This window comes from Hippocampus zosterae, chromosome 2 (assembly GCF_025434085.1).
Source record: "Hippocampus zosterae strain Florida chromosome 2, ASM2543408v3, whole genome shotgun sequence".
In the NCBI taxonomy this organism is placed as follows: domain Eukaryota; kingdom Metazoa; phylum Chordata; class Actinopteri; order Syngnathiformes; family Syngnathidae; genus Hippocampus; species Hippocampus zosterae.
In genome coordinates, this window is record NC_067452.1 from 27,817,210 (window position 1) to 27,833,355 (window position 16,146).

Consider the following 16,146-nt stretch of genomic DNA (forward strand, 5'->3'; position numbering starts at 1 on the left):
ATAGGTCAAACGCAAAATGAAAATATCCGAACAACTTGATGTGCCAGAAAAAAGTGAAGACGTTGTTTTAAATCAGCATCAAAAATATGTATAGGCACAAATAAAGCCATCTCTAATTAAAATTTGCTGTGGACCAGTGCAATTAACCAGAGACATTATCCATCATTTTAAATAAAAAGCTATGTCACAAAGAGGTGACAAAATGTTTCCAGTGTGAGCGACTGAAACTTCCTGGTATTAAAAAAAAAAAAAAAAAAAAAAAAAAAAAAAAAAAAAAAGCTTGAAAATTAAATTGTAAAACAAACAAAAAAAAAGCTTGAAAATTAAATTGTAAAACACACACGCACGGAATCTCTGAAAACGATAAAAGCCATGGCGCAGTCTCAATCTTGCTTTGATATCGAGACACTGCTGCTGGAATTGAGATGCTCCCCTCATTTTTTAAAAACCAGCTCTGTCTTATTTTATTTGTTTTTCTTAACTGTGTAACAAGGCACCCTAAAGATGTTAAGACACTTTTAACATCTGTCCCCTCACACACAATTAAGCTACTTATACACATGTAAAAATGTAATGTTATTCAAAATTGATCACATATGTACACTTTGTAATACTATGATTAAATATACAATGCAACCTATTAACTAAAAAGGTCACTGTCATCACAAGTATGAATCCAATCTGTATTTGGCAAAATGATAGTGAATCAAATATTTTTCTGGGTCTGAGAGACCACGGAAGAATCACCAAAAGTGGTTGCAGCAGGGAATGAGAGGAAAAGAAAAATGAGTGGATGCATCTCATTTAAATGGAATTCGACAAAATAGAAAATCATTGGGTCAAATCTGACAGCGATGATTAACCCACGAACACTGAACTATGGATAGAATTCCTTTGGCACAGATTAATGGATGACCACTCTAAAACAAAACAGTGATTTAAATCTTTGAAAATTATTTTTTAAACACAATTTCTGATGAACCAGAAACCAAACATCTTACGCCCAATTAATGTTTGAATGCCAGTAATGTTTTAAGAGCTTTCAGAAAACAAACAAAATAAAAAGAATATGTACAATGTTCAAACTTTTGTATAGACAGCAGATTTCTTCCAGCCACATCAGTTTCTTATTAAAACAGGTATTTTCTGCACGAGTCTGAGCCACACCGGCACTCCACTCGAATCCTCTTCTTTGGCGAACTGGGGACACCCGCTAAGGTGAAACTGGAATCCATCTTGGAGCTTTCTGTGTCAATTGGATTAACTGGAAGTAAGGAAAATAAATAAATCACCATGTTTTCCTCTTCATGTCATCCATCCATACTAAAATAATTGAAACCCAAGTAAAATAAATTAATTTTACCACCAGTTTAGACTATTTTTTAAAGTGATAGACCTGTTACTCTTGGTTTACAAAAAAAAAAAATCTAAAAATGCAGAGTAAAAACCACTCACTTTGCATTTTGTAGTCAAAAGTGAGTTCCTCTCCTGCACGAATGGCTCGTGTTGAAAATAAAGCAATTCTTGGAAGCCTCTCATCAAGGTTGTCAATAAACACATTGAATACCTGCAGGTTGGGGTTACACTACAAAAACAACAAAAGATGTAAATGCAATACAAGTTATATCTACATAACTGTCAAAATGCTGTACATGGTTCCAATTCAACAAAAAGGATAGAAAGCCATCACTTAATATACCCACACTGTGGTTGACAAAGTGAGAGACGTTGCCTTGGTGAGCAGCATCCACTGTGTATACATCCTCCACATAGTCCAGATCAAAAAGGTACGTAGAGCCTTCGCGGTCGTAAATGTGACCTCGTTTCTCTGCTTCATCTGTCGTGATGATCTGACAGAAACAACACATGACTTATCTGTCACCTGTGAAACAGCACTTAAGTTCAACTACGCTAGCGTCCCGCCGTTCCATAACCAGGAAGCTTTATAAAAGTCAAATAAAGACAAAAAAGTACAAAAGCAAAACTGTGGAATTAGAAATATTACATACCGTATAAAGAAATGTATGTACCACATACATTTATCGTTTGTATTAAAATTGTTTAGCTGTCTTGCACATAACGGACTACTGTGAGCCATTATTGCTCTGATTTGGAGGATGTCAGTCCTCTATAATGTACCGGTACTCTTGTAATTTTAAGGGGACGTATTATGTCTTTGCATCCAAATTGTTGGGCCTCTGGAGGGTCCTACAACCAAGTAAATCAAACTTGCATTATAGTGCCTCCATACAGTCTCTACACCCATGACTTCATATATTGGCTCGGCAAATAGGCACCACTTTCTAGCCACAGTTGGACTACACCGTCTGAAATTCTTATATGAATGGTCAATGTGTCCGCTGCATGCGCCACATGTTTGGAACCACCACATTAAAAGATGAGTGCAATTCAACGATTTGGCGATGTAGTGTTTACTGTTATACATGAGGGAATATAGAATCTTCTGTCTTCTTGGAGGCTCACGTTGACTTTCGCAGTTCATACTTCTTGAGACTTGGGGCTCAATATGTGCCACCCTTTGCTCCACTTTTCATGGTACCGAAATATGTTTTGATCATTGGCCTAGCAATACATGGAAGAGGTGAGCAATTGCTTGCTTGAATTACAGAATGGCTTTCTCAAAACAGGCTAATTTTAGCAAGACAAAATAAAAAGACATAAAATGTGGAGCATACATTGCACTTTTGATGCTTTTGGGGCTATTTTGACGAAAGAATGTCAAATTCCTCCTCCTAATACAATATGACATCGTTTACATACACAGCCAGACTTTCTCTTACCTCTCCCACATACTCCATGACAAATGTGTTCTTCTTTATATGCTGCAGCGTGCGAACTCCCCAGCCCCGACCGTTGTCCGTCTTAAAGATACCTAGGTCAAACTGAATGCCTTTTTGGACAACTCTGTTAGGGCAGTCTGAGCTACAGAGGCACTGGGAATTACACTCATATATTGGTTTTCCTGGTCTGATCCGGACTTGACCATGTTCATTGTAAGCAATCCGATGCAATGATGCGCCAGGACAGCATCCGTTCACTGGCTCCTCGAAACAGTTCTTGCACTCACAGCCCACAGCCATTTCATTAAAAACAATGCCAGGGCCTGCTTTGTAGTTGTTGATGTATGTGAAGTTCTTTGGTGGACCTTCAAGGTCGACATCGTTCATGACAAAGATGCGGCCGGGGTGGTTGCAGGTTAGGTTCAATAGAGTCTCCCAGGTCTTCAGTCTCTGACGGAGTTTAGCTTTTTGAACTAGGAATGTTGAAATTTCCTTATCTAGCTTTTTGGGGATGGAATGTCTTTTCTGGCGCCGCAACTCCTGATCCAGATCCAAGTGGAACTGCTTCATCAGTTTGGGGCATTTGAGATGCCTCTTGGGCTCCCAGCTGTTGACAGACTCTGAAAAGCCCCGCCATTTGACCAGGTAAAATTCTTCTTCCTAAAATAAACATCCTAAGTCATTTTAGAACTCAAAGCCATAAACTTCAATTATATCTTGGGATAAAACAATGCAATCTATTCCCTTGTGACTTGCAGTCAACAGAAAAAAGGCAGGAGGTTGTTTATGCATCTACACTGGTACAGCATGTAATACAAACATGACAATTCCCAGTCAATTTTATGGACATGTGTAGATTTCATGGTCTAGATCAGGATTGAAGGGCCAAGAATTTTTTAAAATCATGTCTTACTTTTCCCTTAGTTGTTAAGGAGTTGTCAATCCATTTGCACAGCTCAATACATAATGTACACCACTTTCTATGCAGCGATGGCTGTTTGAAAGTGCTCTATAAATACAATAGAGTTGAGAGTTGAGTTGAATACTGCCACAAAAAAGATTGGGAGTATAGTATATTTGACAGCAACTAATTGACCAACAAAATTAAGTCCTGCAGTTTTCCTATTTTATGAATGCAATTTTAACAGCTTGGGAAGGCTTTTTTTGAAACCGTGTTGTTCAATTTGATCCTATGTAAGATTTCATGAGAACGTTTCATACAAATGATGAATAAAAAGGTATCTCACCTTTGTCTTTTTGTAGTCACAGAGGAACTCCACTTCATACTCATTGACATTGGCCTTTGTTATTCCCATCTCTTTACATCTAAGCCCCTCTAGGCGACACAAGGCTTCAAGCTCATCCCACGACATCTTGCTGGGGACACTGCAATCTGAAATAGTAGACGATTTTGCACTCTTAAAGTCACACGGCATGTGGGGTTTATGGAAAAATCTCTCATTGTGGGGTTACAGCTAATCTTTTTTTCTGTATTCTGTCAAAGTAATAAGCAATCGGTCACTGTGACGTCATGATCACATTTGTCCAAATTCATCCATCCATAGTGGACAGTAGTAATGTAATTTTACTTTGAATAATACCATATTTAAGATATGCAGAAGCCGTCTCACTCTCCACTATAAGAGTGACACGTAGGTTATAACCAAAAGAAACCAAACAACAGTAACACAATTTGCACAACCAACCAAATATCAGAATATTTATTGCAAAGGATGTATAGAAAATTAAACGTGAATGTTCTTGGTACAGTGATGAACACAATTGCAATTCTCGTATGTCCGTTTGTCCATTAAAATTATTTCTATTACGAGTTAGACACGGATAAAATATATAATGATATTGTTGTACATATTGTACAAACGTGTCTAAAAACAGTTGTGTTCTAAAGATACCGACACCCTGAAGTTTTTTAAGAATAGCCACACAATTCATCAAATATTCAGGCTCGGTTTCAACAATAATGAGGATTTGTAGCAACCGTTTTAACGTTACAAAGATCTGAAACAGTTTTAACTATAGAACTAATGTCCAACAGTTTTGATATGTAATACGAGAATAACATTTAAATGAGTATCTGCTTATTATCTTGCGAATTCGCGGAATTGTGACGAATTTGGTGAACGAAAATTAAAAGGCGTCTGCATGTTTCACTTGGAGGACACTAAACCAGATATGACAGGGCGCGAGTTTATTTTGACTGCACAATTTTGGCAACTTCACTTAAACTCGCGACACAAACGAAGAATACCATGACTTAACTCAATATTAACGAACATAAAAAATGTCACTAATATTTTGAGAAGACCGTCTCAAAGGGAGAATGCGTTTTAACTAAAACAATCTCGCGCGGTTTTATCTGCCTCTGGGCCTATCGTGATATTACACCGCGTCTCATGTTGTGGAAATTTAACTTTGGCGTACATAAAATTCTGTAAAGAAGGAAGCAAGACATTGTTAAAAGCAACCACTCAAATGAAAATAGTTTGCCATTTGAAATGATAGTTTCCCGAATTACCGTTCGAAATTTCCGCCATGTTTTCTACGCAGCCGCCAAAAATACGTTGCCGAGGAAGACTCCACAGCAGAGCATACTGTCTCGACTGCTAATTGGTTGAACGTTTTCTATCAGCCGTTTCATTGGTCCATATGTTGCCCTCTCCTCCTTCTTACGCCCATTCTTCTTCGTTGGCTGCCTTATTCTTCTATTGTATGTCTCTTTTGGAGGGGGCGGTGGAGGGAAAGGTAAATTTGACCTCAGTTAAAAAAAGTAACTTCCCAACCAAACCACTAAAATTAAGAGAGAATAAACTAACACAAATAACCAGAGCCTAAAGTTTCTTAACTTGCTACACAAAACGTATTTGCTTTTGGGGTCGGACAAGTTGGAAGGGTTAATCGAGCTCCGATCCAGTAGGCGGCGCTGTGTAGTTCATAGGTAACAATTGAAGTGCATCTTGGCGCTGGCTCCAAATGTTGCAGTCATCTTGCAATTTGTTTTCATGAGCGAGCAAACTACTGTACAACTAAGACGAGTTCTCCAGACTTCCACCGATATGATCGTTTTTGCTTTGCTGATCTCGATTTTTCTTTGCGAATAAAGTTAACGTAAGGTAAACCGTACACGTGCAAACATGTTCACGTTATCGAATCAGTTTTATCGCGCGACTGCAAGTAAAATACTTTGTAAAAGTCCAAAAGCGTAGAGGTGACATGAGAAAACAAAAATATTTAGAGTAAACCAGGCTATTTACAGTTCAAGGTCATTAAACTTGATGCACAGTAGAAGTGCTGTTTTGACGACGTGAGTATAATAATCAAGAGATGGTAACATAAGATGCCAATATCACTCTCTCTTTTGCACACACACACAGGTAATTGGAAAGTCATGTGTTGGGTGGTCAGTACGGGTATATACGACTTTATCTTTTCTCATACAACATTTTTTGTATGAGGCTCTTTGATTGCTAATTGTGCAGTGTGTGAGTATTGCATTTAGACCAGTGTTCACTAATCTAGTAATCAATCAAGTGACAACAGCAGATGTCATGACTGTGTTTGTGCAGCTCCACTATGGACTTGTCCAGCAGGCTCTGGATGCTGATGGAGCTGGCCGAAAGTTGTGGAGTCAGCACACTCCTACAGGGCTTTGAGCAAATTTGGAAGCTTCTGCTTGTTTGTCTTCTCAGCAGGCTACTGTTCAGGTTGGGTGAGCATCACAGACTCCTTTTTCATTTTTGCAACTGTAATTACTTGGAGGTTACCTTACAAACAACAAACCAATGTCCATGTGAATTGCATACCCAACTGTTTACCTTTGTGTGTTTCTCAGGAGGCCTGTCCTCTGTGAATCATGTTGTGTCGATGTTTGCGGGGATCTACAGCCTGTTCCTCTTCTTTAACCTGCACATGCTGTGGGTGATGCTGCTCAGCATGCTTTGCTACGTTATTCTCATTCTTGGCCAACACTCCAGAAACAAAGGCCTCTTCCTCTCGACTGCCATTCTCATTTACCTCCTCATTGGGTAAGAAAACATTTTGCACAATCATATTTAATGGACTATGTTCCAACTAAGAGTATTGTTTCAACTGTGTTACTGACCTTATTGAGGTACACCAAAGAGTGAGTTTGATGTACTACAGTTCTGTGCAAACTACAAGTCACAATAATAAACACTGTTCAATAAAGACATCTCTAACAGCATCCAGAAATCAAGCAGTTGGTTATAAGATATATTTTTAGCAGTGTTTGACGTCAAATTCCCATTACATACTGTAGGTTATAGGTTATATGTCTTGAATATAAGTTAAAAAAGAGTTGCAAATTATTGTATCCTGTTTTTAATCTACGTTTCAAACAGCGTCCCAACTTCAATGGAATTGTGGTCTGTACGTAATCAGCTGGCACTTAAGGTTTGATGTTGTATTGCAGTAGATTTAAGGTGTTATTTTTCTTTTGTCTTGCAGAGAAATGCATTTAATTGACACAGTCACCTGGCATAAGATCAGAGGTAAAATGGTTCATACTCTCCAAATACTCTCGCCACCAAAAACTGATGTTTTTGGAGATCTATGTTTCTGTTTTCCATTTTATGCAAAAACTACTAAATGGGTTTTCTATTTTTGTGGAGGTTGTGGCATGGCCCGAGGGAGAGCGTAATATATTTGGTATGATAAGGTGCAGAGCCAATAGTTTTTTAAATTCGTCCATATGGAAGGATTCATGGTGGACAGAACTTGGGTGTAGGGTCCACTTTGGGTTCAAGTACTACTTGAACCTTTCAATTGCTCATTCTCTTTCATCCTGACAAAAGTGTCCTTTTGTGTGTTTTTGAGAGGCAGTCAGATGGTGGTGGCCATGAAAGCCATTTCTCTGGCATTCGACCTGGACAGAGGAGCAGTCGGCGCTTTTCCCACACCGACTGAGTTCCTGGGGTATGTTCTCTTTGTGGGCAACGTAATCTTTGGGCCTTGGATCAGCTTCTCAACATATAAAGCTGCTATTGTCGGCAGACAACTGGTGAGAATTTTTTTTGTCGTTCTTATGTCTGTGATTTGTTGTGCTTTGAAGTTATTAAAACCTCCCTGTCCTCAGAGCTGGTTATGGCTGCGCCGTTCCTCTCTCAGCCTCTTAAAAAGTCAGATTTGTCTGCTGGTCTCCTCTTGCATTGCACCTTACCTGTTCCTTTTGTTCATCCCCATCAATGGAAATGCCATCACACACAAGTGAGGACATTTGTTGTTTGTATATTTTCTATGTTTACCCACAACATAAAACATGGGCAAGATGTATTGGTCTTATTCCAGGGCTTTGACTTATTTGGATTAGTTTATGCTGCTTTAGCATCATTATTGTGTTCACATTCAAAGGCTCTGCATTGTAAAATCTGCATTTTTACAGTAACAAACTTTTCTAAATAGAAATGAGCAACAGGGAGAAATAACAACTCACGTATCATACGTATCATATACAGTCAGATATATATATACTAACATACATAATCATTAAAAAAAAGCAATTACTGAATGGAAAATGCTGCTTGTTCCTGCTGAGTAATGAAAGTTGCGCTAATCACATTTCATTCCAATCTTTGAATGTTTTTTTTTTTTTAACTTTTCATGAAGTGATTTCTTGAGCTGTGACACAAATTTTAGTCATTTGTGTGTTTTTCTCCATTCCTTTTAAGTTGTAGTGACTCCATCCCACTTATCAGTCTGCTAATTACGGTATACTGCATACAATTTTGTTATAAGCTCCATACGTGATTTTGCAGTATACTGTAATCCACCAGATCATCAATGACTTCAGATTTAATGTCGGCGCATTAAGTCGATTTAAATTCAAATATAATATTGGCACAGAATCGGTATTGGACATGATAAATTCAGCCTTAGAATTATTGGGTATGCCCGTGATGAGGCCTATAAAGTACAGTACATACTGTAGGTCTTAAAAGTAGACATAGACTGTGGCCTCAGTCCATCCACAGTACAGTATCTACAAAAAAGGACACAATCCATAGCTTCTGTTCTTTGGAAAAGTTGAAATAACACTATTAAACGTTCTCAGGTCTTCAGCAGCTTCCAAAAATTCTTTAGTTTGATTTTAAATAAACTTTTTTATGTTATTTAGGTGGCTGAGCGCCTATGAGAATGCATTGTCATTCCACTTCAGTAACTACTTTGTGGGCTACCTCAGTGAAAGCACCAGCATGCTAGCTGGAGCTGGCCACGTTGAGGAAAAAGACAACATTAGGTGGTGAGTACTGTATATCCAAGGCAAAGATTGGTGGATGCTATTGAAATGCGAATAGTTTCAGAGCTTGTAGAAGGAGAGGTACCGCCACTCGTTCCTGCCGACTGCTGGCAGGCTACTGAATAGATGGTCCTGAAAACCTGGACTCACCCCCACTCACCCATTTTAATATGCTCATATTTATATTGTATATTTATTTACATACTTTTTGTCTTCTACTTTCTCCCTTTGATAATTTTGCTGCTGTGAATTGGGAATTTCTCCATTGTGAGACAAATAAAGGTTTTCTTGTAGTCGTTTAGTGTAGATAATGCACGGGCAAAATGAACACAACAATAATGTTTAATTATTTTAGATGACAGGGTACAATAATTAGAAATTACCAACTCCTCAGAAATAGCATGTCAATTCTGAAATGCCATCACAGGTGACCATGACTGAACTCATATAGTGTATCATTTAATGGGATGTATACTGTACTGTGACCAGGAACAGACAATAGAGCCACAAAGGGTTGTAGTTTCCTTTTTTTTTCAATGTTTCAACTAAATTGAGATTTTTTTCCAACTTAATCTCATATCAGCATATCTCACGGCTTTACATTTCGAAACAAAAATACAGACCTCTGTAATTTCTGTATTTTACAGTGGTCTGTTGATATTTTGCATCCCCTAGAGTTGATTTATTTAGATTTAGAAATGTTTACAATACAAAACCTGAAATTGTTCTAGAGGTTAATGTATATGTTTCTTTTAAAAAGTCAATGAAAATACCAATATTTATTTATAATTGTGTGTGCAGGGAAATGGAAGTGGTCAAACCCCTGAATGTGGAAATACCTCGCTCCATGGTTATGGTTGTGACGTCCTGGAATATTCCCATGTCACAGTGGCTTAAGATTTGTAAGTCTGCTTCTTTCACACAGGTGTGTCTCAAGTTGTAATTAGTATAAACGTTCGACACACGATGAGCACCCAACATCAGAATAATCTTTTATTCAAAACCCTGCTTTGAAACGCACAACACATTTGCTGGTTTAGTCCACTTATAGCTTCATTTTGTGTTCTTGCCATCAGATGTCTTCAAAAATGCCATGAAACTCGGTACTTTTCCTGCCATCCTGGTCACGTATACAGCCAGTGCTTTACTGCATGTGAGTACATTACACTTGAAACAATGGACGAATTGAACCTATGATAAATCAATGCTTTCAAATACAGTGGTGCCTTCAGATACGACTGAACCCCACTTTGAGTTATTGAAAATACAATATGTCGTTCAGCCTTTTTTTTTTTACTTGGACTTAACAGCAACAATTTGAGATACGAACACTGAATGGTGGCAGTCAACACAACTCAACTCACTTCACAACAAATTGCAGGTTGGCAGATATAATAATTCTTCAAAACAAGTCTTCAAGATGTTCATTGTCATTCCCAGTTTACCTTTACTACAATACAATCCATCTTAGCGCTTTCGCAACAGCTGCAGCTGTAACAAACCACTTTACAGAACAGTTAACATAAAATAACAAAATAATAATAACACAACACATAAGACACGGACAGTCATGCAATCATAACCACTATTGCTGCTTATGTCACAGTGTTACAACAAAACATTTACCAACTGATATTTGAACATAAGCAGTGGAGCAACATATGTTAACAGACAATATAATAATACTCACATGTATACTTTCTTCATCCTCGGCAAAGAGTGACCAATGTTGAGCTGAGACTGACTCCATGTACAATATTTGTATGTCCTATTAAAAATATTACATTTTGTGTGTGTGTGGGGGGGGGGGGCGGGGGGGGGGTGGAATCGATTAATGTCAATGGAAAAGATTATTTGAAATAGGAGCATTTTGAAACAAATTAAAAGTCATAACACAAAGCATCACTGTTATCTTTTCGCTAGGAATTGTTTGCTTGTCTTGTCATTGTGAGAAGCAACTCCACTCATTTTCAGTTTGTGTGTCCTCAGGGTTTGAGTTTCCACCTAGGAGCTGTGCTGCTCTCTTTAGGCTTCATCACATATGTTGAACATGGTATGAATATTTTCTTGTGCATTATTAGAGTGTAGGGATGAATGAGTACCGATATCATGCTTAACATTTAATAGTTGACTTATTTTATAATGCAGTTCAATTTATTAGAAACACATACTAAAACTCTTGAGTTTTATTTTCCACTTTTGTTAACGGGTTAATAATGAATCCTAAATTAAGAGAGTTATTAGAGTTTTATTTTGCAGTTTGATTCTCTATTCCATCCTCTTATCATAATTAAAAGAAATGTCTTTCTTTAAAATGATGTTGGTTTAATTCAAATGGTTTAATTGTAATGTTAGCACTAGTGGTATCGGTTATTTAGTATCAGTCATGATGAACACTCAATGTTTCAGTTATCATACTAGAATTGGTCTGGAAATGAGGTGGTATCGAACGTTCCCATTCTGTTGTATAGTTCTAAATTGTACATTCGTTGATTTAGTTGTTTTCGGGGCATTTGATGAAATATTGGGTTTTGTTTTGTGTTTTACAGTATATGTGTTGGCCCCATACTGCATTCCCCGATGTACAGTATTAGGAATACAGTATGATTCTTTGGTGTATTCAACATAATGTAACAGGCACATTGTTGCACTTCACAAAAGGTTTTGAATTTGTCTTTCAACTGAATTGTAAAAGGAAGTAGGATTTTGGAAGGTTGAAAAAAAGGACGACTCAATGAATGTACCCCCGTAGCACATTTCTCACCACATGCAAACACTTGCATCTCGAAACAGACGACATACTATACACTCATGTTTTACGGTAAATTTCTACCACAAAGGTGTGTGTCATGCTAAAATGTTCATGACTATTTCTTTCTTCGTCTCAGTCTTGAGAAAGAGGCTCGCCGTTATCTTCAGCGCCTGTGTCCTTTCCAGACCTTGCTCCACAAACTGCAGCCATCAGCACAAGAAGGTACAGTGGCTTCTACTCAAATCTTATCTACTAAGAGCAAAATGTCAGATGAGAGTGCCTGTGGACTGATGGCATCTTAATAATATTGATTAAAACTTTAATTAAAATGGATTAAATCTTTCAAGAATCCTCTTTATTTGCCAAATTAAGTAGAGTAAGTTGTCTCTGTCTACCAGTAGTAATATGTTAGTATAAATTATTCACACATCTCGCAGACTTGATAGCTTTATACAAAAGCATGTGCTGTTAAGTGAGAATCGGTATGGCTTCAGGGAAAAACGGACCACCTCAATGGCAGTTATGGAGTTTGTGGAAGCAATAGCCACTAATATAGACAACAAAGAATTTACTGTTGGGGTTTTCCTAGATCTAAAAAAAGCTTTTGACACAATAGATCACAGTATATTATTGAAAAAAACTAGAAAGATATGGCATTAGAGGTGTAGCTTATAAATGGATAAAAGTTATTTAGAAAACAGATATCAGTACGTGCAGCTCAACAATAAAAAACGAATCAACTGAAAATCACTCTTGGTGTTCCTCAGGGGTCAGTGCTTGGTCCAAAACTATTCATCTTATATATAAATGATATCTCAAAACAATTTAAATGAGTCCTATTTGCTGATGATACAACTTTCTACTGTTCTGGAATAAATCTGAAACCGCTCCTGACAACCGTAGAAAACGAATTGAACAAATTAAAAAACTGGTTAGACAGAAATAAATTGTCACTTAACCTGAAAAAAAATCGAAGTTAATTGTTTTTGGCACAAGACCAATCAAACATCAAGCTAAAATTAATGTAAACTCAATTGAGATAGAAAGAGCGTATGAAACCAAGTTTCTCGGATTAGTAATAGACTCAAAACTATGTTGGAAGCCACATATCGATAACATAAAAAGAAAAATAGCCAAAACCGTAGGGATTCTCTACAAAACCAAGGAAGTGCTAAATAAGAGCTCTTTGTACACATTATACACTTCATTATTACCATATATTACCTACTGTGTGGAAATATGGGGAAATGCCTGCAAAACAAACACACTCCCTATTCTAAAACTACAAAAAAAAAGCAATTCGAATTATTAATAAATCAAAATATATGGTACCCACAAATCCACTATTTATCATATTAAATACGATTAAATGTTATGACTTTAAAATCGCCCAATTAATGTACAAAGCACACAATAACCTTCTCTGCCAAAACTTTCTGAAGTTTTTCTAAATTCGAGAAAACAGCTATGATTTAAGAGGTACCAACTTATTCAAAAATCTCAAAACAAGAACAAACGTCAAGCAAAGAAGTGTATCTATCAAAGGTGTTAATCTGTAGAATAATTTCAAAACGGACCTGAAAATGAGTAAATCGCTTGCTGAGTTAAAAAACTAGTACCGGTAATTCAAAAAAATAGTACAAACAACCTACATCAATCAGAGTTAAAATGATAAATCCTAAACATTAAATATAATGATAAATCAGAACTAAGTTGATAAATAGAGAAAGGTATTGAAATATCCATTATGAATACAAGAGAAAATTGACACAAGCGTGCCAGGGTGTAGATGTATATAATCCCGAGACAAACCAAAAGTTGTAAAAATGTCACGGTTAAGGGTAAAGTATGAGCCTTCATGGAGACTTCTTTCTTCTTACTTATTTTCTTTTCTGATTGATATAAAAATTATTTATTAGATATAAATATATAACGGGGTAGGACTAGATACGTTTTTTACTTCTTCCTACTCACTTGAACATAATAACTGTGTTGAATGAAGACTGATTTCTTTCTTTTTACTATTTTATCTACCTTATTTTCTGTCAAATTATTACTGTATATGTTTTATGTTCAATAAACAAACCAAAGGAAAAAAAACCCCACAGTATTTTAGGTGACGTCACATTTACGCAAATGTGTTTTAGTCCATTTGGTTGTACGCACCTACCAACCCACAGAAGCCCATCAAAAGTGTTCCGTTCCAAATTAGAGAGACAATCTTACTTATTCTTGTTTCGTCTGATTCAGTGCTCAATCTTTACCTCTTGTAGGAGTATTGGGTGATACTGCTGAACCTAGTTTTCAGTTTATTGGCCATCTTCCATCTCACCTACTTGGGTTCCATGTTTGATCCGGGTGTTGAAGAGGAAGTGGAAGAGGTAAGAAGAAACCAGAGTTAAAGCATGTTAAACATGTTACAAATAGCTGAGCTTGTGGTAATATTATACGCGAGACATGTATGTTTCGCAATGGTTACTTTCAAATAAATGGGAGTAAGCCCCACCTTTCAATATGCCCCATTTTTTGTCTTTATTCTCACCTATGACTGCTTTATGTAGTAACCTGCCTCTTCCTTGACTGACACTCTAATCTTTTTATGGATTAAAACAAGTGACAACTGAATATGGTACATTATTGAACGAGCAGCCTCAGAGTGTGACACAGGCAGTGCGTGAGGGGTTAAGTGGCCAACTGTCATTTTTTTCAAAATGCAGCATAAAGCGGCCCTAAAGACAATGAATAGCATTTTTACCCGTACTCCCTCGTTTATGAGCTGGTTTGATTAGAAACTTTAGTTCATAGTCGTAAATAAACACAGCACAGATACCGTATCACTTGTCACAGTATATTTCGTGACTTCAAAGTAACTTGTCAAAACGTTACCATAGAGAAGTACATTCCAGTCTTTTCCAGGAAGCCGCTGTCATTTAATAAACAGCCCAAGTTACGTAGGCCTACTAGTACTTTTGGTGATGTGCAGTGTTGTTTTGGGAGCAAATGGAATTATGGTGCATTTACAATTCTAATAAATGCTTGGTTTTTTTGCGTTTCTCCGCAGGGTTATGCAGCTATCCACACCATTCAGAGATGGTCGGAACTTAGCTGGGCAAGCCACTGGGTGGTATTTGTCTCCTGGGTTTTCTACCGTTTAATTCTGTGATTTTATCAAAGTAGTGCTCACTTGCTGGCAGTCATACTCTCAGTCTAGGGTCATGGACTTGCTGTGATCTGGGCAAAGGGAACCCACGTGTCGACGACAGAGTCAACCCTTTTTCCTGATGATATGAGATGGAAGTCGGAGAAGATGGAGTCACGTCACAAATGTTTCCCAGAATATTTGGAATTGTGATTGTCACCATTTACCGTATGTACTGTATATGAATACCGTATGAAATGTATAATTTCAAAATGCAAATGTTTGTCTGACAGGCTGGTATGATGTATTTATTCGGATGTGATATACAGTATTCACGTTTAATAATATTCATGTTGAAGGTACATTGATATTACTGGTAGTTAACATATCAAATGGTTAACCTTCGTTTGTTTTTATCATTGCCTTTTGTATTTCTTCAATTAAATCTATGCATATTAATGAAGACTTGCTATTTTTTTCTAACAACCAAACCCTTCCAAGACAGTCACTCAAGTGTGGAGCCGTATCACCCTCTTGTCAGTGGTTCTCAACATTTGTCACCAAGGGATCCGCAACAACCTTACTTGTCAAAAGTGTCTTTCAAGAGAACCTCATTAAGAAACTCAGAATCAACATGGCCCCTACATGTACAAAAATGAATACATCCAAGTGCACAAAAGACGAACATAAAATGTGACTTACATCTTATCATTATTAACGTGAAACACCAATAATTTGTCTTCTTTTGGAGAAATGAAACAGTAATGGCTAACAGTCAGCAATGACACTTTTTTTTCATCCTTCCATCCATTTTCCTAACTGCTTTATCCTCACAAGGAATGGGTGATGGTGCCTACACCAGCTGTCTGCCCGAGAGTAGGTGGGGACACGCTGATCGCAGGATGCACAGAGACCAACAACCATTCCGCACTCACATTCACACCCAGGGACAATTTCGAGTGTTCCATTAACCTGCCAAGCATGTTTTTGGAACGTGGGAGGAACGTGCAAACTCCACACAGGGAGGACGGAGCCGGAATCGAACCCTGGACCTCTGTACTGTGAGGTCGATGCGGTAATCACTCGAACACCAGGCCTAGGATTTTTTTCAACAAAGGCAAATTGCTATCCATGATGTCCACATCCAGAGGCTGAGCTACGCTGTTTGTTTATAGTGTAG

The 16,146-nt window shown here is 37.5% G+C and overlaps 2 protein-coding genes across 5 annotated transcripts; one reads left to right on the top strand and one right to left on the bottom strand.

Moving 5' to 3' along the window:
* Positions 1 to 235: 235 nt before the first annotated feature.
* On the bottom strand, positions 236 to 5,464 carry suv39h1a (SUV39H1 histone lysine methyltransferase a). Its single transcript, XM_052057031.1, has 6 exons — positions 5,338 to 5,464; positions 4,049 to 4,194; positions 2,802 to 3,461; positions 1,704 to 1,850; positions 1,456 to 1,585; positions 236 to 1,264 (listed from the first exon to the last, which is right to left on the bottom strand). Exons 1-6 carry the CDS (start codon positions 5,354 to 5,356, stop codon positions 1,131 to 1,133), a joined length of 1,236 nt encoding a protein of 411 aa, XP_051912991.1. The 5' UTR covers positions 5,357 to 5,464; the 3' UTR covers positions 236 to 1,130.
* Positions 5,465 to 5,546: 82 nt separating this feature from the next.
* On the top strand, positions 5,547 to 15,429 carry LOC127596482 (protein-serine O-palmitoleoyltransferase porcupine-like). 4 transcript variants are annotated; one of them, XM_052059012.1, is made up of 13 exons: positions 5,547 to 5,932; positions 6,386 to 6,528; positions 6,652 to 6,844; positions 7,287 to 7,330; positions 7,658 to 7,839; positions 7,915 to 8,045; positions 8,953 to 9,078; positions 9,877 to 9,977; positions 10,152 to 10,228; positions 11,065 to 11,128; positions 11,964 to 12,049; positions 14,101 to 14,208; positions 14,889 to 15,429. In XM_052059012.1, the coding sequence occupies exons 2-13, from the start codon at positions 6,393 to 6,395 to the stop codon at positions 14,988 to 14,990; spliced, it is 1,350 nt and encodes a 449-aa protein (XP_051914972.1). In that variant the 5' UTR covers positions 5,547 to 5,932; positions 6,386 to 6,392; the 3' UTR covers positions 14,991 to 15,429. The 4 variants fall into 4 exon arrangements, with proteins under 4 accessions (XP_051914972.1, XP_051914973.1, XP_051914974.1 ...); XM_052059013.1 differs by having other exon boundaries at positions 8,953 to 9,075; XM_052059014.1 differs by lacking the exon at positions 7,287 to 7,330 and having other exon boundaries at positions 7,662 to 7,839.
* The last annotated feature ends 717 nt before the right edge of the window (positions 15,430 to 16,146 follow it).

Excerpts from the sequence above, each read along its gene's own strand:
- LOC127596482 (XM_052059012.1), top strand. The coding sequence starts at position 6,393 with ATGGACTTGTCCAGCAGGCTCTGGATGCTGATGGAGCTGGCCGAAAGT. Across the intron at positions 7,840-7,914 it reads CTATTGTCGGCAGACAACTG|AGCTGGTTATGGCTGCGCCG; the intron begins GTGAGAATTTTT and ends CCCTGTCCTCAG. Across the intron at positions 11,129-11,963 it reads CATCACATATGTTGAACATG|TCTTGAGAAAGAGGCTCGCC; the intron begins GTATGAATATTT and ends TCTTCGTCTCAG.
- suv39h1a (XM_052057031.1), bottom strand. Across the intron at positions 3,462-4,048 it reads GTGACTACAAAAAGACAAAG|GAAGAAGAATTTTACCTGGT; the intron begins GTGAGATACCTT and ends TGTTTATTTTAG. Across the intron at positions 1,265-1,455 it reads TTTTGACTACAAAATGCAAA|TTAATCCAATTGACACAGAA; the intron begins GTGAGTGGTTTT and ends CCTTACTTCCAG.